The 26309-nt window shown below is 38.1% G+C and overlaps 1 protein-coding gene across 2 annotated transcripts in view; it reads right to left on the bottom strand.

Moving 5' to 3' along the window:
* The window catches only part of LOC149138556 (splicing factor SF3a60 homolog), a 145573-nt gene that overhangs the window by 75197 nt on the left and 44067 nt on the right, over window positions 1-26309 (bottom strand). For both annotated transcript variants that reach the window (XM_089448028.1, XM_089448027.1), the window contains 4 exons: window positions 12375-12517; window positions 12134-12230; window positions 11804-11968; window positions 10686-10757 (listed from right to left, as the gene is read on the bottom strand). In XM_089448028.1, the coding sequence (XP_089304154.1) occupies window positions 10686-10757; window positions 11804-11968; window positions 12134-12230; window positions 12375-12517 (477 nt within the window). The remainder of the gene's footprint in view (window positions 1-10685; window positions 10758-11803; window positions 11969-12133; window positions 12231-12374; window positions 12518-26309) is intronic.

The raw sequence follows: 26309 nt of genomic DNA, 5'->3' as shown, positions 1-26309 counted from the left end.
TTCCTTGCTTGAGTGAGCTTCTTCTTCGCTTGAGAGAGAGGCCTTATAGGCCTACTTTGATAGCCCAAACAATGAGAGATATGTGACTGTGATAGTGTTGTTGTAATGACCGCAAATAGCCCTCCTTTTCTTGCACGTGTGACTGTAGTTCACCCTTAGAACAGACTTCCAAGGCTCGGTGTTTCTTCCTCTTTCTTCGCTGCACTAGAGGCTTCTTTTCTTCGCTTTCCCTTCACCCTTAACTTGTCTTCCTTCTCGTTGATTTCAGAGGATTGTGTCTTGTCATTAGAGGAGTGGACAGCGTCTATATGTAGAGGTTTGTCCCTTCTTTCGGCCGACTTGGAGACTTTAGGCCGGACTTGTCTTTTCTTCTTCGGATTAGCTTCTTTGGTGATTTCATTGCATGGAGAGGCCTTGTGACTTTACTTGGAGGGATATGTTTGACTCTAATACATAAATATACATGGTGTAACATGCCCTTAAGGGTCTTCAACATTTCTTTTGAATCTTTGACTTTCCTATAGCACTTTGGCATGGGCTAGACCTATTTTAATGAGCAAGAAACTCATTGGTATAAATAACAAAAATAATATTTCTTTTCTTGTATAAATATCATAATTACATTTATGAAGACCGAACCTAGTTACACTTTCTTCAACACTCCCTCTTAACTAGGGGGGTATTCATAAATCATTACAAGGTGTTTGGCTATTTTTCAATCTTGAAGAATTCACATAAGCGAAACCGGATTGGCAATCCATCTGTTATAACATCATAGTAACCAACATTGTTTATAGCAAGGCATTGACTAAAATCTCTCTCATAAGATCAGAGCACAATGTTGGCAAGACCAATGATATATAGACACGTTAATCCTTGTCTCTCAAGGTACATACCCACCCAGCTATTCATGTTGATTTGGGGTAGCATCGGATGTGCTTTAGCCACGAAATTTGGTGGAGAGTTTAGGGCACATGAGATCTCCAATACCCAAAAAGGGTTTGGGCAGATTCTAAACAAATTAGGAGATATTAAAATAATTAATATTTTTAATGGAGTCCCTAAGTCTAAACTTAGGGAAAATAAAATATTAATGTGTATTAATATGAATCTATGTTAGAATGGTCCAAAAGACATGGATCAAGCCAGATCTAATCTTAGCCGTTGATTAGGGATTTAATCTCGGCTGTTGAGATGTCAACAGGAAAAGTATAAGAGGAGGCTTGAGGGTCACTTGGAGAGCACACCAGAGTGATCAGTCATTCTATTCTCTAGAGCGGGGTTTGCTAAGAGAGATAGAATCAGTGATCAGGAGAGCAGCTGAGGGGCATTGAGTACAGAGAAACAGAGAAGGCAGAGATTGTGCCGGGAGAGCAACGCAATAGCCAAGGAGAGTGACGCAGAGCCAGCAAGGGCTCACGCAGAGGCAGCCAAGTGCTGCGCAGAGCACCAGAGAGGCCAGCGCAGCTGACGCAGGGGCTCCTGGGGCTGACACAGGACAAGAAAAGCTGACATAGGGCCAGTGTGAGACAGAGAGGGAATGACGCAGTCCAAATTGGGCAAACGCTGGGGTTGCAAAGCAATTTTGTGCTGAGGAGCTACCGGAAGGATTTTCCCGGGTTTTAGCCAGGAGATTTCTCTCAAACTATGAGGTATAGCTGCTAAGGAAATTCTCTGTTGGGTAAGCCAGTTTCGGCACCCAGATTATACTCTGATATTGCTTAATAAGAAAACCCTCAAATAGCTGCACCGGTTTTCCCGCATTGGGTTTTTCTGGGGACATTGGTCCAAAAATAATGGTGTCATGTGGTTTCTTTGTTCTTGTTTCTTTTAGTTGTTGATCTGTAATATGTTGAGCATGCACTAGTGTTTATTTTCAGTATTTACTTTGTAAATAACTTGTTAAAGTAAAATAACAAATAGGTAGAAATAAATGAGAAAAAGTGCATGAAGGGTTTCTAAACTAAGTAAACTTAGAAACTTCAACAGTTCACTGAGTATGACCTTCTAGGACTATTCTTATCTTGGGTTCCCAACCCTCAAAGAATATTGTTCCTCTTGCCTACTCTTATCTTGGATGCCCTACACATCTTCAAAGAGCATTGGATGCCAAATGAATACCCAATCCTCCATTCTTTCTTCAAAGTCAAGACAAGAATGTTGTGTCTATCTCTTCCTTTTATTTGAGGAAGATATGCCCCAGTTTCCTTTGACCATGAACTTGACCAAGCTCCTTTGTGATTAAGAACTTGTTAGAAACTCCCTCTTAGCTAGGGACTTGTCCATACATCAGCAACTTCTTCTTCATGGGTCCTTCAGCTGTTGGATCTCTTTCTTTCTTTGATGTCATGAAGTCTTTGTTTGAACTTCTTCTTTTTGTAGGGCATCGGCCATCGATCACTTTCCTTCCTAGTTTGTCATGTCATTTCTTCCGTCGTGGAAAGTGGCCTTCTTGGTGTATGTCAAGATCTTTTGTCATCTGGCTACTCCTTTATCATTTGACTATACTTCTAAATATTTATCATAGGGATGCTTAGTTGTACTTGTTTGTTCCCATACTTCGATCTAGTAGCCCTCCATGACTTCATCCTGATATTGTCTTCGACATCAAATGGTGCTTTGTTGGATGGCTTTTCATCATGACGTCTTTGTAGACCTTCTTGTCCTTGATGTATTTGAGACTTCTTGGCTTGAGGCTTCAATCTTGTAGATGTTCTTGAGATGTCCTTCCTTGATGTGTCACCTTAGCTCCGATACCATGTTGAAGAATCTAGTGCAGTTAGATATAGTAGGATTCTTCTAGACTTGATAACAATTTGTGAAGCATTTTTTCAATTTTCTTGTTAGCTTGATCTTCTTCTCTTATTATTAGTGTATGTGTGTTTACTTCATCAAACTGCTACCAAAACATAAGAAACAAGAAAACAAGATATTGGCTCTCTGCCAGGGCAAAACCTCTCTCTCTTAGAGTGGAAAACCCTTGCGTAAGTTTCTCTTATTGAAGCTTCTATTCATCAATGCCAAACCCTAGACCCTTGACAAGAATATCCTCCAAGCACAAGTCAAGTCCTTCGTTCCTCCGGCACTTCGTCCTCCTTTCGGCACTTCGTTCTTCCGGCAACTGGTGATAGTCCTTGTTATGCTAGCTCTAGAAGAGATACTTATCTATAAGGATACCTCCTCCTTTCACCTATAAGGATACCTCCTTCTTTTGTCCAACTCAGCTCCTTCTTGATGTGTAGCTGCAGACTTGTTATAACTATAGTGCAACCCTAGTTTCTCGCACTTGTGGGAGGATTCCTTCAAGATTCTTATGCTAGAGTCTTACTTTCTTCCTCACTTGAGTGAGTTTCTTCTTCGCTTATAGGCCTACTTTGATAGCCCAAACAATGAGAGATATGTGGTTGTGATGGTGTTGTTGTAATGACCACAGATAGCCCTCCTTTTCTCGCACGTGTGACTGTAATTCACCCTTAGAACAGACTTCCAAGGCTCAGTGTTTCTTCCTCTTTCTTTGCTGCACTAGAGGCTTCTTTTCTTCGCTTCCCCTTCACCCTTAACTCGTCTTCCTTCTCGCTGATTTCAGAGGATTGTGTCTTGTCATTAGAATGGACAACCTCTATATACAGAGGTATGTCCCTTCTTTAGGCCGACTTGTCTTTTCTTCTTAAGATTAGCTGCTTTGGTGATGTCGTTGCATGGAGAGGACTTGTGACTTTTTTTGGAGGGATATTTTTGGCTTTAATACATAAATATACCTGGTGTTACATGCCCTTAAGGGTCTTCAACATTTCTTTTGACTCTTTGACTTTTCCTATAGCACTTTGACATGTGCTAGACCTATTTCAATGAGCAAGAAACTCATTGATATATATAACAAAAATAATATTTCTTTTCTTGTACAAAAATCAAAATTACATTTATGAAGACCGAACCTAGTTACACTTTCTTCAACGATTATGACTTCAAAAGTGTGCATCGAGGGTTTTGGTTACAAACCTTAGATATCTCAAGACCTAATCCTTATTAGGGGTTTTATCACATACCCTAGATTCTATCTGCAAACACTAGAAATCAAGAGCTATGGCTTCAAGAGGAAACAAATAATAAGGGTTATAGATTTCACTATTCTAGGGTTTTTCTAATTCAAGTCCCATCTAGGTTTTATGAACCCTAGATACCAAAAACCTTCAAAAATGTAAAGTCTACAAACCCTAGATTCTAATCAAGCAAAATATGCCATTTTCAAACCCTAACATTTTCATTGTCTTTTAGACCTGTCATAAAGAAACTGCAAAACCCTAACATACCTCACATGCAAAGACCATGCATTATGATCGTACCTCCATTTTGATTTTTTTATTTTTATTTTATTTTATTTTATGTTTACTTTAAGATTGAACTACTCCCTTTGAATCAAATCTTCTTTTACATTTAAAGTTCTTCCTAAATTTAAATCTCCCTTCGAGGCTCCCTCTGAATCTAGCTACAAACTCTTGACTTCGTATTTGACGGATAATCTTTAGAATATACCTGCAATCCTCTTTCAAGGAGATCATAAAAAGAAAAGATATAATTAAATAATAAAATAAAGTTAGACATGGAATCAATAACAATATAATGAGGGAAAGGAAATAGAGTACTTATCTTTTGTGAAATAGAAGAAGCTCCCTCTTGATCTAGCTTAGATCTAGACATCATCTTCTTTTGAAATTCTAGGTTGGCTTTATCATAGACTTTCATCCAAATGACAATGTTTTCAAGATCCTTTGTAGGCTAGCTTCAATTTGGTCCTAAGATGATTGATGTTTAGAAAAGATATAATTAAATAATAAAATAAAGTTAGACATGGAATCAATAACAATATAATGAGGGAAAGGCAATAGAGTACTTATCTTTTGTGAAATAGAAGAAGCTCCCTCTTAATCTAGCATAGATCTAGACATTATCTTCTTTTGAAATTTTAAGTTGGCTTTATCATAGACTTTCATCCAAATGACAATGTTTTCAAGATCCTTTGTAGGCTAGCTTCAATCTGGTCCTAAGATGCTTGATGTTTCCTTCAAGAACCTCTTCCAAAGTCTTCAAGAGTGGTACTCTTATTATGCCAAGTCAAGATGCTTAATACACCTACAAATGTTTTACAAAATTGTTGCTTGATTATCCTTAGAAAAACATTAGCCCAAATTCAACATTAACTAATAATTAATCAATGTACTTTTTCCTGAGTTAAAAGTTAGGAAGGAGATCATATTAGTTGCCCCTCTCAAACAAACACCTAAAGAGGACTCCTACATGTTGGACACAAGCCTATGCAGAAGACCTTTCGAAGCTACAAAATCAACATGATGAGCGCCAACTCTATATGAAGACCAGGATCAATACATGCAGAGGGTTCAAGTACATATGGGTCTTCCACCAAACCTTGGAATGCTAAAGCTCTCTTGGTCGTGGCAAAGAGCCAATGGAGGTGGAGACCTCCAACTCATCCTAGTCCTCATGAGTTGCTTTTGTTTCTCTGGTTTACTCTCTTGGGTTATCGTTTATCAACATGTATTAGCTATTTGATTGGATAGTGTTGGTCGTTGGACCAAACCTAGGTATTTTTTGGTTTAACTTTTGAACATCTTGTTTGGATGATTAAGAGTTTGGCAGACCAAAACCATATATTTTGTATTACTTTAAACGCTAAATAGAATTATTTAGCTCAAAAGAAAAGAAAGAAAAGAAAAATCGCAAAACCCCATCAAAATTGTTTATTTTTTTCAATCCTATTCAAGAAGGAAAAAAATGTTTCCAGATCCTCTTTGATCAATTCTTTGAAATTTTTATTTCATTTATTTTTTATTAAATCTTTTAACTTTTTTATCATCTTATGTCCGTATTCTTACCCCTTGCCACTTTCTAGGGCTTTGATGGAAAAAATTTAGCAATTATATCATTGAACTTGCTAGGGCTTTTATGGAAAAAATATTCACATTTTTTCATTTGAATCTTAAGTCGGACTTGCAGTGTTTCCAATAGCAAGTGCAAAAGGAATGTTTGAGCAAATTCATTATAAAGTTCCAACCTGTTAGCACAAGAGCACTTTAATGACCTTGTATTTTCCCATTATATCCATTGATATCGCAACAAGCAAATCTTCCCATTTTTTAATCAATTTTGCGCATTGCACTCCTCTAATATATGAGATATTCTATGTTACCCACCACTACTGGGTGACCCCATAGGAGAATTTTTCTCCTAGATGTGTATTCAGTTGGCAACCAGCAGCCCCAAGCAACCACCAATGTAGTCGATGTTGTGCCAGTTGATCTCCGCTCCCTCAGCCAATCATATGTCCCCTCGCCCATCTGTCGAGCATGTATGTTTGAAGGTGTGCCATCCAATCCTCAAGGTATGTCTTTCAATGCAATCGGGTGCTTATGCTTGTTTTTTTTTGGCCACACTTGGGTATGCATTATTGAGTGACGTGGAAGGAGGAAGGATTTTAACTTTAGTCTCGTTCCCTTACCTTAAACAGGGGGTTAATCCTCAACCCTAGTCTCGTGGGATCTCCCCTAATGTATTATAGCTTCCGAATGGGCACTACTTGGGAAACCCCGATTTTGGTAACACGGTCTCGTTTTCCTGTTTCATATTTTAAGCTCCTCTCTGCAAATTACATGCCCTATTTCATCATATTCCCCCCTTTGGGTCCACATGACCACTAGGTCCACAAGGCTCTCGTACTCCCCTCCCCTTGTCCACATGTCTGGGTCGGGCTTGGAACGATGCCTCGGAGGTTGATGCAACTAAGAAAAAGATAAAAGCATATCAAGGCCACATACAAAAGGAAATAATACCACAAAATGCAAAAGGTGGCTGAGATAATAAAAATAGTGTGTTGCAAAACCTAAACATGAGCTCCACCTCTTATCATTATGGCCATCACCCAAGTTCCTAAGACCCCTGCATCATTAAGGAACACATGCATGTCTCAACCCGTGGTGGGCAATGAACTGCCCCACCTTAAGGGGGTAATCACTAGTTATATGACACACAACATGCTCTCATCCACTGGAGCCCCGAGTAGTAAAATATAAGAAAAATCAATAAAAGGCAAAAGGCGAATGAAGAAAGGTGGAAAAACAAAGGTCAAGGTAACTCATGTACCACGATTGCTCCCTCCTACATTCATACACCCAAATATATGAGCATCCTTCATCATTACTACCCTTGATCCCATGGCATTTGGCCATGAGAACCCTGTGTCCCAATCCACCTCATCATTATTCACATGACCCCTACCACTTGAAGGACGTACCTTGGACCTATCTTTCCCTTTATGGGTTGAGAACACCTCATAGGGTTGTTTATTAGCCACTCCTACCTAGTGAGGTAACACCATTACATGCTCAAAGCCACGAATTTGGAACGTAAACCCATTATGAAGTCTCATTTGTGCCCTCGATTGACAAGCTTAGTTCACTTAGATGCACTAATGAATTATTGTACTTAATGGTGAGGAGATGCATTGGATCTTATGCGTAATTGGCAGGTGGTTTCATCATGGGTTGGGCAACTTAACTGGCACCCAAGCCCACCAGAGGCTCATATTGACACTTGTAGGGGATGTGTTGAGACTTGAGGACCATGGGATTCCATCCATGTGATATGGCATTATCTCATCTTATAGGCACTCTCAGCACCTTCAACAACTTGTTCATTGCCTCACATTATATGCGAGATGATGCACTTGGACCAGTAGTGCCCCCAAATGGCTTAGCAGTGTATACAAGGTTTCGCAGTTGATTGGAGGGTAAGCACCATCTTTCGTGCCTTCATTTGGAGAAGTCTATAGGCTTATTTTTCATCAGGAGACCCATGAGACCATTACTTGTGCCCCAAAGCCACTTTAGGGCACCACATGATCATTTACTCAGAGATTAAGGGGCCAACCCCTTGCCCATCATTCATGGAGCCCTCTCCTTCATTATGGCACCTTGAGGACTCAACTCAACCTTCCAACGACCCTTTTACACTGTGATTTTATCATTTTGGCTCACTTATGGATGGCTTCTTCATCACTTTATGAGCTACTTGGTGGGCTTGTCACCAAAGACTTGTTATTTGCACATTATTTTATAATTGTAGGGGCTATTAGGCTAATTCGAATTAGGAAAAGGATCATATAAATAGAGATGACTCTCATTGTGAGAGATCATCATCATCACTTGGATCTCTCTTGTAAAAAGACTTCGCACTTTTTCTTGGATGTTATTGGAGACTTCTATGATGCATTTTGATATCTTTGGAGGCTGAAATTTCGATCTTTCTTGGAGCTACTTGTTTTTCTATGGTTAGATATATCTCGTCATCTTGTAAGTGCTATTTGTTGAAGAATTTCTCTTGTATAATTTCCAATGCGTGGAATTATTTCAACTAGTTAATTCTTTTGTGCCCTAATTTATTGGAAATCATTGAAAGGAATTTTTTGGTTGTAAATTGCAAATGTTACTCATTGAATGACAATAGATAAATGTTCCTTATGGATGGGATTTTGTTCTTCTTCCATGAAAATCCATAGATATTGAGTAAGTAATTGTTAAAGAGTCGTTGATAGGGCATCACACCTTGACCTCCTTGAAGACGAATTTGGAAAATCTTTAATCATCAGAGACTCCATAGCCCAAGAACTAGGCACTGGTCCAAGTAAACTGGTGGTCACCACCCTTCTCTTCCTTCTCTTTTCTCTCCTTCAAAATTTTCGGCCCCTTTCCCTAGACATCTTGGTTAGGGCACCCTGCTAAATTCCTTAGAGGGGTATTTTTCAAATCCATCTGGACAAGACCCTGTGCTAGTGTCTCCTCTAGGGATTCTCAAAATTTGGTGGAATTCTCACGGCTAGTTTTCAAAAAAATTGTGCCCTAGCTATGACTTTGAAAGCCTATATTGAACGCCTTAGATTGGTTGGCCTTCTTGAGGGTCATTTGCACATAGTATTTAAAAGAATTGACCATTCTTGACCCTTTCCCTATCCTATCTTAACCTAGTGAGCACATTGGAGGAACTCCTCCCATGATTACTCATAAACCCTAGGTCTTGCTTAGGCCCTTTCTAGGTCTCTCTGGTGAAGTGAAAGCCCTTTTCAAGGGACAAATCACCTTGCAAAGCTTCTACAGAGGTCCTATATCACATTGGAAGTCCTGACCTTAGCCACACTCATCATCATTGGACATCTCTAACCCTAGGTCTAGATCTTCCTCCTAGGTCTTTCTTGGAGAGCCATTAGCTTCTCTTAGAGCATTGGGCCCTAATTGAGTCTCTCCCTGAATGGGCCTTAGGAATCACTTCATACCTTTTCATTGATCCCATCATTACAATTGATTTCCTCCATATCGAGACTCCTCCCATCGGTGAAAGTCGTAAAGAGTAGGGGACATTGACTGAGGTGGCAGTGGGTCTTTGTCCCATTGTTGTCATTTGGTCTAGTAGTTGTCCCTTAGGTTCCCCTCCTAGGACAACTGCTAGATTGTGTGGCAACATTGTATACATTAAATTTTGGACATATTCTTCTGCATCATATGGTCACAGATTTATTCAATATCAATGAAAATTTCATTTTTTCATCAAACAATGTGTATTTATTTATATTTTGTACTTGTCAAGTTTTTTCCAAGCCAAGTCAAACTCTTGACTCTTTGCCTCACTGATTAATTTGTCAAGTTGAATCTGGTAACTATAGTCCAAAGTAATCCCACCCTTTCCCATTGACCATAACCCACCACTCTGTGCATCTCCAAAGTCATTATAGCTAGCTTTTGCTAGACTCTCATACTTGTATGTATTTACATAAAATTATGAAATATTCCTTCCAAAACTACCATCTTCCTTAAAAAAATTGAGGATTCTTTCATAGCTGCAGTTTTTAATAAAGAATTGACAATAATATAAGAGAAATTGTCAATTGGCATATTTAATCTTTAATAAAACACCAATGACATATTTACTGGTTATTGAAAGCAATGCTTCAGGACATCTTTCAATTTATGTCGATAGTACCATTTATAGGCCGATCGAAAGATTATATGCAGACAATAACTATCACTCCACTGACTATATTTAGCAAGTATTCCTTAAAACAATGATGGCACATTTTTGTGATCTTCTTTGTCTCATTTTATTTTATCAACTAAATCCAGACAAGTTTCAATCAATGGTTGTCCCTATCCATGATCGGGTGTATTTACCCTCTAAATACAACATCACTAACTGACATAACTCTGAACCAGCAAAAGGAAAAGCCTAGATTTGTTCTCAATGTTGCATTCTTCTAAAAAGAATGAAGCATTAATGCCTGTAATTCAGTGCATCATACGTACTGTTCATTTCCCAAATACCCTAAATCATCTTCGGCATTCAGTTGTAAGCAAAATTTGAGCTTGAGTAAACAATTTTTAATGTTTCATGGAACTAGCAGAAAGTGGAAAAAATATTTCATTTATTATTTTGATTTCTTCTCAGATGCCAGTGGCAAGCCCCATCCTACAATGCAATTATTGTGAAATTGTTTTAACCCTCTTTCATATTCTAATTTCTAATATGAAAGTGAGGTTACATACAAAATTGAAGACAATTGTATTGGATCTTTTTCTATACAAAAATTTGCAAACCAATCCATATAGGATCAGATTTATGCATACCTTAGTCAAAAACAGCCTCTCTGCACGCTGTTGAACAGTACCCCCTGTTTTCAATCCTAGTGCTGCCAAAGCCTGAAATCAAACTAAGTATAAGCTTCTTGTCCAACTAAACCCTCAGGAAAACCCAGCAACAACTAAGGATCAAAGTAAGAATTTAACTGAACAGAATGACAAATACAATCTTGAAATTCATGGAATTCTAAGACAGATTTGTGCTACACGTTGACTTTCAAAACTTCTACAGTGGCATGAAGGCAGTGTGAAATAGCAAATTCCTACAAGTACATCAGAATGGCTTCCAATAGCACCCTTGGTTACAGTATAACAAGCTCGATCAGGATAGAATAAGGCTTGCTAGGTTCAGAAAGAACTGAAGAAGTCCAAGAATTGATACATTACAAGGCAAATGCACTGCAAAGAAAAGTAAAATGCAAACTCAACAAGACGTATATGCAACAAGTTAAAAAAACAAGAGATGACTATCAGCCCCACTGCCTTGGAATTCAAATGGAGATGATGCTCTCAAGGTGCGCATAAAAAGGATAACTAAGTAAACTAGAAATTCAAATCGTACCTATATAGTATTAGCTAATGATGGCCCATATCAAGCCATCCTGTGAAACAATCAAGGAACATCACCAAACTGCAACTAGAACCAGATCTTAAGTCAATTTTATCCTATGAAAATGGCTGCCTACATATCAAGATGTGGACAATGTGCAGTGTACAATATTCCCTTAAAATGCAAGAACGAATAAAGATATTAAGAGTAAGCCTTGAAGAACTAACATGATGGCCATTATAGGTTATTGTTTTTTTGTATAGAACAACATAAAAGATCCAACTAAGGGAGCCCGAAGGAGGCATGACCTTGATACTGAAAATATAATCTTAAATGATCATAAATAAGTGATAATCCGTTTTCAAAAAAAAAGAGGTTACATGCATGTGGAGGATATAGTATATTGCAATGTGATAAATCTTCTAGTGATAGGCTGTCTATACTAATTGTTAATAAACCAAAGAAATGGTAACATATTGAAATGATTTATGGCATAGGATGGGGTTAGCCAACAAATTGACAATAGAAACAATGAAGAGACAAACTGAACACCAACCTGTTTCAATTTTTCTGGACCTAGCTCAACCAAATCATCCGCTGAACTATAATAATCTAAGTCAATGAAATCTTGTATTGTTGAAGGTTGTCCACTTCCTAAACCCTTGTCCTCCCATCCCTGCACCATACCACCTGCCCAATGTTCCTCAAACTCAGCCTCAACCTGTCAAATAGATTTCAATATATTAATGATCACTATTGAAACTAAATTAAATAAATGACTAGTCATTCCATGTCGTCAATTTAAGACTAATGACAGTGTAAAACTAAACTGACTCAAACAGCTATAAGAATTGGGAACATTAGAATAATACACATAATATACAACCTTTGAAAATATTTTGTCCAGATCTTGCAAAGGTTGAGTTCGCTGGAAAAAAGATACGAGGTACTCCAGCAAATGTGTTGAATACTCCTTGTATTGTCTGCAGACACAATCACTTGAGACATTGATAAACATATGCTACACAGCTTCCATTAAAATTTTCTCCAAATAAATATATTTATAAAACCAGACTGAACAATTATAATAATAAGTTGTTCCAAATATAACATAATCAAAGTTTGACCTAGTCAACTTGTGAGTCCGAGGAATAGTATGTGTTTGCACAAACTCTTCCAGAAATGCAGCATAATCAATGAGCTGCCCAAACTTGGAGTTAACATATTCATTGTAAAGCTCATGCATGTCAAGATATCGGCCAAATGCTTCCTGAAAGCACAATGTAAAAAAACCAGATCCAAAATTATTCCTTTCAAAAAACCTACATGCAAAATCCTGCTAATAAACAAAAATTTAAATGCAATATCATTAACAGGCTTCAGGCACAAATAATATTTGAAATCAAACATTCTCAATTCTCTTACTTGATTGATTGAGATGATTATTTGTTCCGTTAGATATTGGAAATTAGCATTTATCATCATTCTAGGGCCTGTGAAACTAAACAATTCCACAAACAACTTTATGTGGAAAGATAAAATAAACAACAATGAACCTAGGCCATTTAAGCTCAGGGACAGCAAGGTTTCCGTGGCCAGTCTGAACATAGGCTCCCACCACAGACTGCACCTACTTCATCTGTGACATCTTGTTGTGCATAGTTTGGAGGAAATGGCTAGTTCCATTAGATATTGCAACTTAGCATTGATCATCATTCTAATCCCTGCAGAATTAAACAGTCTTCTGTGGAAAGATAAAACAAACAACAATGAACCTAGGCCCTAGGCTACCAGGAATCGTAAACAGATACAGATCCGGATCAGGATACAGACCCAGACCCTCCAGATTTTTGAAAAGCCAGGATCCAGATATGGTGGTGAAATGCCAAATACAAAAAATACAATAATTATTTTTTTTAAATAAAAGTTCATATTTAACGTGAAAAATCAAAACCATTCATGAATGACAACATTAAAACTGAAATCATTAGATAACTTACAAATCTGAGAACTCAAATCATAACACATCATGCTTTACATCCGCGTGGCTCTCCAAGTGTACATTAATCTTATATGGCTATCAGTTACATCTTTGGAATTTGCTACCAACCCCAATCCTCCCCTAATTATGGGGGTGATGTGTAGTTTTGCGCACATTTGCACATGATACAAAATAAAAATAAATTAACATATTATAATTTATGTTTAAGAATAATTATGTTTTATGTACTCATTATTTCCTCTCTACTTAACAGAAAACTGTCTACTATTTATGTTGAAGTTCAGGAAATTGTTGTTCAAAATTCAACTGAAAATCCATTTAGCTTGACATGGTAGAGTCCCTTTTTGTCTAACCTGTTGAAAAGTGTAACTAGGTTCGGTCTTCATAATGACATGTAATTGTGATTTTTGTAAATAATGTAAAGAAGAAAAATAAAATTATTATTGTAATGTTTGCTTCATGGGTTTCATGAGCAAGAGATTTTATTTTTAGATGGCTTCCATTGTGAGCCTTTGGGATTTTTCAAAAGAGTCAATGTCATGTATGAAGAACCCTTCATGGGCATGTTACTAATGTATTTAAGCTTATAGGATTGTCAAATAGCCCTCCAAGACAAGCACAAGTTACTCCTCTACAAGTCGGCTTCAAGATGAAGTAGGAAGCTCATGTTGCCTCACCTAATTTGGAGACAACCCTTCATAAGATCATGTCGGCTAATATTCATGGGCAGATTACTATAAATAGGCAGCTCGGCCTATTCCACAGAAGTAAGTTCGGATCTCTCTCAAATTCGATTATCTACTACAGAGACAAGTTCGGTTGACAATTGAGGCAAGGAGCTCGGACAAGGGTACAAAGATAAGCTCAGTTTCGGTATTATAAAATTCTGGTTCAGTGCTATCTCAAATGTGAAATCTCGGTGCTATATCACAGTCAAAAGTTCAGGTGATACCACAGTGACATCCCCTCACTATCTCAGTGCTATATCACAGTAAGGATCTCAGTGTAATCTCTGTCTCACAGGAAAGAGAATTCGGTGCCACCACAGCAAAGAGAATTTGGTGCCACCACAGGAAGAACGTCACAAGTGTGTGACAAGATCTCGGTGCTATTACATGACGAAGGTCTCAGTGCTATCTCAAAGAACAGTGACTATGGTTCAGTGGTGTGACTTCAGGATTCGATGCTACTGCTAAAGAAGAGGTTTGGTATCCTTGATAAACTCAGTGACCACAGAATTCGGTACCATTACAATGACCTCAGTTCGGTGTCATCACATGACCACAGTGATCTCATGTGGTGTGAGATCTGAAGTAGAAGGTACCGAGAGAGAGTAAACGAGAAGGTGGAAGAGGACTTGTGTTGGAGTGGCAAATAGGTCAAGGATATTGGTCTTGGTATTCGTCAATTGGAATCTCTATAAGAAGAATTTGTGCAGGTTTTCCTCTCAAAGAGTGAGAGGTTTTGGCCCTGGCTCATAGCCTACATTTTGTCTCTTGTCTATTTATGTTCATGCATTGGTAGTTGTTTGATGAAGAAGAACACTAATAACTTAAGCAAAAGAAGATCCTAAACTGAAGTTGTAAAAAGCACTCACAAGCAGTTACTAATTGAAAAGAAATCACCTAATACTTGATGCCCTAGATTTCTCAACATGGTATCAGCTCAGATGACAAAGTCAAGAAGGGGCATCTAATCAAAGAGACACTCAAAGATCGAGTTTCAAGAAAGGCATCAAAGCCAATCGAAGGATATCAAAGCGAAAATTCAAGATCTAAATTGAAGAATAAAACCCTAGATCAAAGAAGAAACTCTACTTCAAAAGAAGTCTTGGGATCATCAATCAAATAATCAAGGCCAAAACCTTATTTCTACTCCAGGCGAATAGATATACAAATCAAGGCAACTAGAAGTGTATTCATCCAAGAGAAGCATTTTTGGTCAAAGATCATATCATCTTGGAGAAAGTCAAAATCCTAGAAGTATTTCTGAGATCTGCACTCTATCATCACCAAAGGAAACCTCAAAGAGTTTGTAGCCTATTCAATCAAGAGAAGCAAGATCAAGGGCCTGATCATTATCTTCAAAAGGTTCCAAGGCAATCTCCCCCTCATTGAAGCAAGGACCTCCTTATCCTTAAAGAAGATCATCCGAGAAGCATCAAGACCATTGTTGTGAAAATCACGATAACGTGAAAAAATTGAGAGTTTTTCAAAATCCCAATAAACTTGTCTGATTAATACGTGGTTTTTTTTTCCAAAAAATCGGTGGAAAAATCGCGCTAACTTCAAAAAAGCACAATAATTTCGAAGTTATCGCGATTCGATGGGAAGTTACCGTGGGAGTGGCAGAGAGCGTGTTTTTATAACGGAAAACATGATTTTTTTTGTCATTTTGAGCAGACAGCGGCGTGGATTGAGAGCTGAGGAGGAGAGGAACTCTGGAAGGCGTCTACTAGGGCAGAGGAGGAGGAAGCTTGCAGATTTTAGCATCCCAAGCAAGAGAACTTCGTCTTTGGATCAAATTTCTCCAACAAACCGTGGTTTCCAAGTATGGGCACCAAATTCGACCATTTTGTTTTGGTTTTTTTCTTGTTTTTGCTTAGGTTTCTATATCATTGTTTATCAAAGATTTTTTGGTGGATTTGATGGTGTTTTTTTTCATTTTTGTTGCATAGAGTGGAGAGAGTTCATTTTGGATTAAGTTGAAGTTTTTTTTGGTTTGTCAAAAATTCAATGTGTTGTGTCATGTATGTAATTTTTTTTTGTTTTTTGTAACTTTCAATTCTTATTGTGCCATAGATTCAACTTCAAAGTTCAAACTTCATCTTACATTAAAACTCAAGAGTTCAACCAAGTTACAAACATGCCAAGGAAATTGGACCCTTTGTGGGAATATGGTGAACCTGATGGAGGGTTTGATAGATTGAACTTGTCTTGCAAGTTGTGTGGGCAGCATATGTCAGGGGGGGTTTATAGATTGAAGTATCACCTTGCACAAATCCCTGGACATGATGTAGGGCCTTGCAACAATACAAATGCGAAAATCATTCGAAGAGCCATGATATCATTGGAAGAATTAAAGCAAGAGAGAGTGCTCAAAGCAGAACTGAAGAAGCAACTAGCAGGGAAGGTATTAGGAAGTGAATATGGAAATGGCACTGGTTCTACTTCAGCATCAATGTCTACAACCAACCCTGTAGCTACCTCATCATTTTTTGTTCCTAGAACCACGCCTAGTTCAAAACCATCTATCACTTCAATGCTTAAAAAAAATGAGAAAGAACAAGCTGACAAGTTGTTGGGCAAGTTTCTCCTTTGGAGTGATATTCCTTTCAGCATTGCAAGGAATAATCCATTTTTCCAGCCTATTGTTGATGTTATTGCAACTGTTGGCACAAGGTACAAAATCCCTTCTTATGATGACTTTAGAGGCCGCGTTCTTCAAGAGGAAAAGGTTGATTGCACCAAAAGATTGGAGTTGTTTAGGGCATCATGGGCACAAACAGGATGCATTGTGATGTCAAATGGTTGGACCGACCAAAAAGGGATAACCCTTATAAACTTCTTGGTTAGTTGTCCCAAGGAGACAATGTTTATGAAATTTGTTGATGCATCTTCACATATCAAAGATGCAAAATTATTATGTGAGTTGTTGGATGTGTTTATTTTGGAGGTGGGTGTAGAACATGTTGTCCAAGTCATAACGGACAATGCTGCAAATTATGTTGTTGCTGGCAGGATGCTTATGGAGAGGCATCCTACTTTATTTTGGACACCTTGTGCTGCACATTGTATTGATTTGATGTTGGAGGACATAGGAAAAAATTCCTTTGTCAAAAATATTGTTGACTCATCAAAAAGCATTACAAAATTTATATATAATCATGCATCTGTGCTTAGCTTGATGAGAAAATGCACCAACAACAAGGAGTTGGTGCGCCCTGCCATTACACGGTTTGCCACCAGTTTCATATCTCTTCAATCCCTCTTGAATTCTATGTGAGATGTGAAGAGAATGTTTCTTTCAGAGGAGTGGCGTGCTTTGACAATGAGCCGCAAACCAGAGGGAGAGGCCATATGCAAATTAGTTTCATACCAGGAAGACTTCTGGAGGGGAGTGCAGGAGGTGTGCACCGTTACTGAACCTTTGGTAAAGGTTCTTCAATTAGTTGATGGTGAGAAGCCCGCAATGGGCTATTTGTATGAGGCCATGGACATGGCCAAAGAATCCATTCGGGCCTACTATGATGATAAGGGAGATAAGGGGTTTCAAAAACAACTCCTCCTATGGGAAGTGATTGATGAAAGATGGAACAACACACTCCATCGTCCCAATCATGCTGCAAGGATCTACCTGAACCCCGCATTTTCTTACCCATGTGGGTTCTTATTTGATGCTGAGATCATGAATGGATTCTTACCCTGTGTTGAGAGGATGGTGCGATCTCCATCAGAACGTGCAGAAATCTCCAAATAAATGGAGATATACAGGATAGCAGGTGGCACATTTGGCTTTGAGATGGTTGTAACTGATAATAACACTACAATGCCAGGTATTTTCAAATTTCATTCTCTTCAAGTTCATAACTTCATACTTTGCTTCAACTTTCAAATTTCATTTTTTTCTTATGTTTATCTTATTTGTATTTTTGTTGTAAATGCATGGTGAACTCGTTATGGTGCCAGAGTACCCCATCTGCAAAAGCTTGCCATTTGAATTCTCAGTCAAACATGTAGCTCCTCAGGATGCGAGCGCAATTGGAGTGTATTTGAAAAAATACACAACAAGAAGTGTAACAGGTTAAACTTAAAACTTAAAATATTCCAAATTTCCAATTAATTTTTTGAATTCATTAGATAATTTTTTTTATAATTATTATTTTATGATCTTTGTACAGGTTGGAGACCCAGCGACTTAATGACATGGTCTGCGTTTACTACAATCTTCGATTGTGGGTGAAGCAACTTGAGAGGATACCTGATATGGAGGCCATCTCATTAGATGGGATTAACACCACTGCTGCATGGAGGGTTGAGGCCGAGAGGCCTCTCATGGAGTCTGTCGATGATTGGTTAGAGCATGAGGTATTGGAAGGCGTAGAGGGGGAGGAGGAGGAGGTGACACCACCGAGCCAGGCTACCCTGCCACCAGTAGAGGATGTGGTCTACCTCCTGTAGCTCCTAGTTCTTCAGCTTCTAGAGCACAGCAAAGTCCACTGCCAACTCCACCGACATCTACATCTAGAAGGAAAGGGAAAGCTATTGCATTTTCTCGCAAGAGGGGCAAAGGAAATCAGTAGTATTAGTTATTTGGTTCATTTCATTGTATATGACATTATGACTCATGATATGATATACATTATTAAATCAGTAGTATTAGTTATTTGGTTCATTTCATTGTATATGACATTATGACTCATGATATGATATACATTATTATATTTTTTGTTGATATTTTGAGGCTGCCTTGGGACTTAGGAGTCAGGACTTACTATTCAAGACATGATTCATTGTTATGTGTGATGTAGCACCAGAAATGATATTACACATCTTATATATTAGTTCTTTTATCATTTTTATGTGTCAATGTATTTATTTTATGTTGTAGATGCTTTAGATATTAAAGAAATTGAAAAAAAAATGAATATTTTTGTATTTTACTATTTTTTCCCAATTATTTCCGATTTTTACGATTTTTTCCCCTCGCTGATTTACTCCAGATAACGATTTTCGTAACATTGACCAAGACATCTTCATTGATCATCATCAACAAAGGGATCAAGTTGAAGATTTTATCTTCACTTGAAAAGTAAGTACCTTTTTTCTATAATCTAATCAGAAAAATGACTTCGTTTTTTCAAGGAGATCTACAAGCTTGTTGGGTCATCTTCCTTGCATGGAAAAGAAGGATAGAAATAGTCCTCAAAAAAAATGAAGTCATATTAATGAAAAAGTCTGCAAACCATTCGAAGGTCAAGTACTATCTGAATACATGGAAAAGGATCTAAGGGCTCAAGAGATTCTTATGGAATTCGTCAAAGATTCCCTCATTCCCCATATAACAAGATTGGAGAAATCAAAAGAGATATATGATAAGTTGGTAGAACTATTCTCTGAAGATATGATAAAGAAGGTCATATCACTTAGATCTGATCTACACAAATTAAAGGTATCAAAGGATAAAGGGTCATCTTTATAAGATATCAACTACAAGATCTGGGAGAGATGATTTCAGATAAGGAAATGATCTCCTTTGTTCTAAATGCACTAACTGATGAACAAGGTAACAAATGCCTATGAGGACAAGAAAGCTATTCCATTCAACAACTTGTGATTTCTATGCAAGATAGAAGAAGACAGGTTGAGGGCAAAAAGTGTTCAAACATTTGTCAGAAGGAAAGGGAAGTTTGGAAAATTTGGTCCTTAGAAAGGAAAGAAGAACATAGCCAAGATTCAATGCTATGAGCATTACTGGAAAGATTGTCCTACACTCAAGAAGGACAATAACAAAAAAGATAGAGAAAAAGCCCATATCACCGAAGAAGTGGAGGAAATTGAAAAGAAAAAATCCAAGAAAGAGGAAGTAAGAGATCTCTACTATCACTAAGATAGTCTTCCTCACCGAAGTTGATTTCATAGTTTCTATTGTGAAAATTCCTAAACCCGGGATCCCTACTGCAGCAACTGACGATATTTCTCCTACTTGTTAAATTTACATGAACAAGTTACTTGCAGTTTCCTACGGCAAACATCGAAATAAATACATTGCAGCCTACACCAATTAAATAATATGTTGAAACAAAAAAACTGAACAATCGAGAAAGATACAACACAAATAACACAATTGCTTTTGGACAAATGTCCCCAGAAAAACCCAATGTGGGAAAACCAGTGCAGCAGATCTGAGGGTTTTTATTATTAAGCTGAAGTTATTTCTGAATACAACCTCTGGATGCCTTGTTGGCAACTCAATACAGAGAATATCACTACGCAAAAGAAATTAGTGAGATTACCTCACTCTACATTGCAAATCCCGGCTGATCCGACAGCTGAACCAACGAGTCCCCGGCTACTTCTGCGTGGGCCCAGCGTCAGCTTCTAAGGCACTATGTCACCTCTACTGGGAATCGATTTTCCCTATGGAGTTGATTCCAGCCCTCCTAGCTCAGAAACGTCAGCCTCCTCAACAAATTCGGACTTTTGTGTGGATGGCTTCTGCGTGGGGCATGTGTGAGCCCTTTCTGGCTCTGTGTCACCCTCTCTAACCTCTGCGATGCCTCCTCTGTGTGCCTCTCTGCCTCTCTGCTAAGTATTTTTGGCTCCGGAGAAGATCCTCCAGCCAATACTCCCTTTGCCTCTCTGCGTGATCACTACAAATCACCGCGCTGCCTCTAGCTTCAGCAATTCGATCTAACTGATCAACTCTCTGTGTCTCTTCCAAATGACCCTCAAGCCTCCTTAAATAACCTTCTCGTTGGCATTCAATGACTCAGATTAGAAGCTAATCAATGGCTAAGATCATTTCTGCTTGATCCTCATCTTCTTCTAGACGTTAAACCCGCAGTTAGATTAAAACCCATTAATTATTTTAATTTCGTAAGTTTAGACTTAGGGACCCATTAAAAATAATAAGTTATTTTAATAAAACTGTCTCCTGGTGGAATTTCCCAAAATGGGTTCTATTTATTGTGGAATACGTGTGTCTAAGCCTCCCTGCAAAATTTGAGACTTATAGCACATATGATGCTACCAGAAATCAACACCTAACTCTTATGTTATAGGATATGGCTCTAATAAATGATGGGATGCATCGTGGCATCATAGAAGCATTAGAAGCAAGAGCTCGTGACATCACCATAGGGAAACATGAAGGACAGCTGGAACAAAATCTATGGCAGTCAACTATGAAGGATATAGCTCTTGGGAACCTCATTGGAAACTTAAGGAAAGGAAGAAGTCATCCAAGACAAGTCTCATCATACCTCAGTCAAAAGGAAACATCTACCGATGGGGATATTCAAGATCCTCAAATTTCTCTGATGAAATCTTCATCGAAAGGTTCACCGATCTAGAGAGGAAGCAAAGTGTTTCATCAAGAATTCCAATTTGTGGAATTCATGGGATGATGGTATGATGACATGAAAGATGGAAGCAGATCAAGGGATTGAAGCTCTTTTCAATCAAGGAAGCCTGGATGACCTAAAGGAAAATGAGGTATGTATGCTTGTATTCGATAGTATAGATTCATGTCATATGGTCGCAGGTAATGTGAATCAATGCTCCATCTTGAGAGCATGATCAAAAGGAAAAGGATCTACTCCTCTAAAAGGAAGCAGAAAGGCATAAGTCGCACTAGATGAAATCAACATAAATATGTCCTCATATGGAAATGAGGTGGTTGACAGTAATTAGAGGAACTCTGATTGGAAATTCCTGAGAAAGAAATATGTGAAGAAAGGAAGGAAGAAATCATAGACTATGCAACCATGGAAAAGGCAATCAACATCCAAGAACTAGAAGATTTGACTAGGAAATCTTTCGAAAAGATATGAAGACTCTGATGGAAGTCTGAAAAAGATGGAGACCCTTGACAATGGATATCTTTGGGAGATATGTCAACATGTATGCAGGATGTTGATGCAAACTAGAAGATGTCATGATGAAAGACCATCACAAAGGTAATTTTGATTTAATTTCTTAGTTTTGAACAAATATCTGGATGGGTTTATGCATGTCTGCCAAGGGAATTGTGGATGTCTTCCAAGAAGACCATATAGAAGGATGTAAGATACTTCTAGAAAACATGGCATGAAAAAGGCAACATGGCATGAAGGAAGGCCAAATATGGACTGATGGATCACTTTCCAATGAAAGGAATGATGACATGACTGACACATAGATGAAAGTGATGGATGGTTGTGCCCTATGAAGAAGTCCCAAAAGATGAAGACTCTTTGACAAAGAAGAAATTCATGACATCAAAAGAAGGAGCTCTTCAAGCAATTGGTTATCTATTCATCTCCACCTGAGGAGTTGTTGTAGGTCCCTAATTAAGAGGGAGCCTGGAAACAAGTTTCTTACTTGGTAGAAACTTGGAAGCAAAATTCCTAAGCCAAGAGGGAGCTTAAGTACATTCCTTCCATAGGAATGAGTACATTCCTTTATTGGAATAGATATGTCCTCCCTAATTAAGAGGGAGAGATAGACACATCATTATTGTCTTCACTTGGGAAGACAGAATGGAGGATTGGATAAACATCTGGCATCCGATGTCCTTTGAGGATGTGTTAGGGCATCCAAGATAAGAGTAATTGTAGAGGACAAATATTCTGAGGATTGGGAACCTAAGATAAGAATAGTCCTAGTGGAACACACCCTAATAACCCGGGTGGGGTATGTTCCGAAAGAGACAATGATAAGGGTGTCTATAAAGCATTGGTCTTGCCAGCGTTGAGCTCAGATCTTCTGGAAAGATAGAGTTGTTAGTCAAGGCCTTGATATGTGACAATGTTGGTTGATATGATGCTATACAAATGAGTTACCAATCCGACTCTTCTTATGAGAAATTCTTCAGATTGAGAATGACCAAGTACCATTATGAATACCTCCCTAGTTAAGAGGGAGCGTTGAAAAGTGTAACTAGGTTTCGTCTTCATAATGACATGTAATTGTGATTTTCATAAATAATGTAAAGAAGAAAAATAAAATTATTATTGTAATGCTTGCTTCATGGGTTTCATGAGCAAGAGATTTTACTTTTAGATGGCCCCCATTGTGAGCCTTTAGTATTTGTCAAAATGAGTCAATGTCATGTATAAAGAACCCTTCTTGGGCATGTTAATAATGTATTTAAATATATAGGATTGTCAAATATCCCTCCAAGACAAGCACAAGTTACTCCTCTACAAGTCGACTTCAAGATGAAGTAGGAAACTCATATTGGCTCACCTAATTTGGAGACACAACCCTTCATACAATTATGTCAGCGAATATTAATGGGTCGACTACTATAAATAGGCAGCTTGGCCTATTCCACAAAAGTAAGTTCGGATCTCACTGAAATTCGGGTATCTACTACAGAGACAAGTTCGTTTGACAGTTGAGACAAGGAGCTCGGATAAGGGTACAAAGATAAGCTTAGTTTAGGTATTATAAAATTTTGGTTTAGTGCTATCTCAGATGTGAAATCTCGATGCTATATCACAATCAAAAGTTCCGGTGATACCATAGTGACATCCCCTCACTGTCTCGATGCTATATCACAGTAAGGATCTTGATGTAATCTCTGTCTCACAGGAAAGAGAATTCGGTGCCACCACAGCAAATAGAATTCGATGCCACCACAAGGAGGTCACAAGTGTGTGACAAGATCTCAGTGCAATTACATGAAGGTGGTCTCGGTGCTACCTCAAAAACAGTGACTATGGTTCATTGGTGTGACTTCAAGATTCGGTGCTACTGCTGAAGAAGAGGTTCAATATCCTTGATAAACTTAGTGACCATAGAATTTGGTACCATTATAGTGACCTCAATTCGGTGTCATCACATGACCACAGCGATCTCATGTGGTGCGAGATCTGAAGTAGAAGGAACCAAGAGAGTAAACGACAAGGTGGAAGAGGGCTTGTGTCTTGGTCTTGGGGTGGCAAAAAGGTCAAGGGTATTGGTCTTGGTATTCGTCAATTGGAAGCTCTATAAGAATTTGTGCGGGTTTTCCTCTTAAAGAGTGAGAGGTTTTGGCCTTGGCTCATAGCCTGCATTCTGTGTGTCTTGTCTATTTATGTTCATGCATTGGTAGTTATTTGATGAAGAAGAACACTAATAACTTAAGTAAAAGAAGATCCTAATCTAAAGTTGTAAAAAGCACTCACAAACAGTTACTAATTGAAAAGAAATCACCTAATACTTGATGCCCTAGATTTCTCAACACAACCATATATGTTGTCTGCTTCCTTTTTGAGCTTAAGTTCAAGTAAAAACATAATCCCTGAGAGTAGGGCCTATAATTCAGTGACAGCTTCTTGCAAGTGAAGCACCTGTAAACCCTCCTTTAGGTGTGATGGTTCCTTTGGAGCCGACAATCTTCACAACTATAAACTCCATAATATGTTATGGTTCCTTTGAAGCCAATGATCATCACAACCATGAACTCCACACCCACTCATGTGTAGCTTAAGCTCATAGATTCAAAACTGACCGAGTCGAACCGCTAATTGATCAAGCTTGTCAATTCATTAGCCTCAGTTACCAAACCGACCAATAAACCCAGTTCATGCCCTTGCAGACCTTGGTTTGGCATCAAAACAGTCATAAATCAGTTGGTTCATTACCAACATGGTTTAGGGAGTCCAGGACAACTGATGGCAATTTTTCAAGTGGTTTTGGAGGAAACCCTTGGTGTTTTTCCTTCCAAAACAGACCCCTTTGGCCATAAAACCAACCCTCCCCAAAAAGCCTAACTCAGCTCCAGCAATTTTGGTAATCAACGGTGATGTTAAAATCTTAAAGTAAAAGTGACATTTCCTTTTACTTAAAATTTTAACATTACCATGAAATGACTCGGGATGTTCAAGAGCGGTTTCAACCTCATTGCATTTTATATGGAGAAACTAGAATTTTAGATCTCACACAAAATCCAGCAAATATAATGGTTTTCAGAATTCCAGGATTTGGGGAATTGCAATGTTTCCATTTCATTTTGTCATGTGTGAGGTATGAGATTGCCATTTGATCAAGAGCATGAAGCCCTTTAAATATCATGATGTTGGTGGTGGCATTGATTGTTGAACTTTACTGATGTTGGTGGTATTGATAGTTGAACTCTTTTACCATGGCCTTAACAAAAATGTACTCTTCACTCAAAGGAAATAATTGGTTAGGTATGCTAAGTTTTTTCTACCATATTATAAGTTGAGGAGATGAACCCTTCAATCAAACCAAAATCATTGCTTAGGCATATTAAAAAATTTCAATTTCTACCATACAATAAGGTTGAGCAATCCAAGTCTGAAGACTTTGAGCTAAATGATGTTTATGCAGCTCTTGTTGATGATCCCATTTCTAGTAGTGTTGAATCAATGATGAGTTTGATGAGTGATCACGTTGATCAATGATTTGTAGTTTTGATGTCTAGTTTGCTGCTGCTGCTGCTACTACTGAGGTTGTAGAGGAGTCTGAGTCCTCAAACTCTGAGCAAGATGATTTTTATATAGCTCCTGTTGATGATCCCATGTCTAGTAGTGATGATGAATTTGATCATGTTGATCACTGATATGTAGACTTGTAGTAGGCTAGTGGCCTTATAGCTTGTAGCATTGTTTTTGGACTCTAGAGGCCATTTAGAGCCTCATTGATTATGTATTTTGTTGCTGATATGTACTGCACTCAGTGCCATTTTGATATATTCACCTTTACATGCTACGTAGATGAGAAAACTTTGCATATTTTGTTTTTATTGGTTTGGAATGTAACTATAGTCCAAAGTATCCCTATAGTAACTATAGTACTCAAGTCTAGTCCAAACTTTGCATATTTTGTCTCTATTGGTTTGGAATGTAACTATAGTACTCAAGACTAGTCCAAACTTGGTATATTTTGCCTCTATTGGTTTGGAATGTAACTATAGTACTTGAGTCTAGGCCTACTGAAGCAACACTCTAAAAATTTCCTTTTTCCTATAAATAATCTAGCCATAATTATGCATAGTTAAACATTCAAACCAATGATAACAAATATTCCTACCAGATTTCCATCTTCAAAAGCAATTCAGAGGAATTTTTTCTGACATCTTCAACCCCCCAATCACTTGAAGCATCAGACATGGAATGGCAAATTCTTGCATGTCTTGCTTAATCTTCTATAAGAAGTAGAACCTTGCACATGTAATTCATCTGACAGGAATCCTAAAGATCCCAGATCCCAGGAATCACTCTGGACCAAGGTTATAAAAATCCCATATATCATTTGGTCAACTTCTCCAATTAATGAAGAAGCAGAATACCTGTCTTGCGTTCATAACTAAGTGCTAAAATGTTGCAATTCCCACACACCTTAAGAAC

The sequence above is a fragment of the Pinus tabuliformis genome, chromosome X (genome assembly GCF_031772625.1).
Source record: "Pinus tabuliformis cultivar Carrire ecotype Pingquan chromosome X, CPIR1, whole genome shotgun sequence".
Classification (NCBI taxonomy): Eukaryota; Viridiplantae; Streptophyta; class Pinopsida; order Pinales; family Pinaceae; genus Pinus; species Pinus tabuliformis.
Note: the sequence above shows the minus strand (reverse complement) of the source record. Positions and strands in the feature narration are given on the sequence as shown.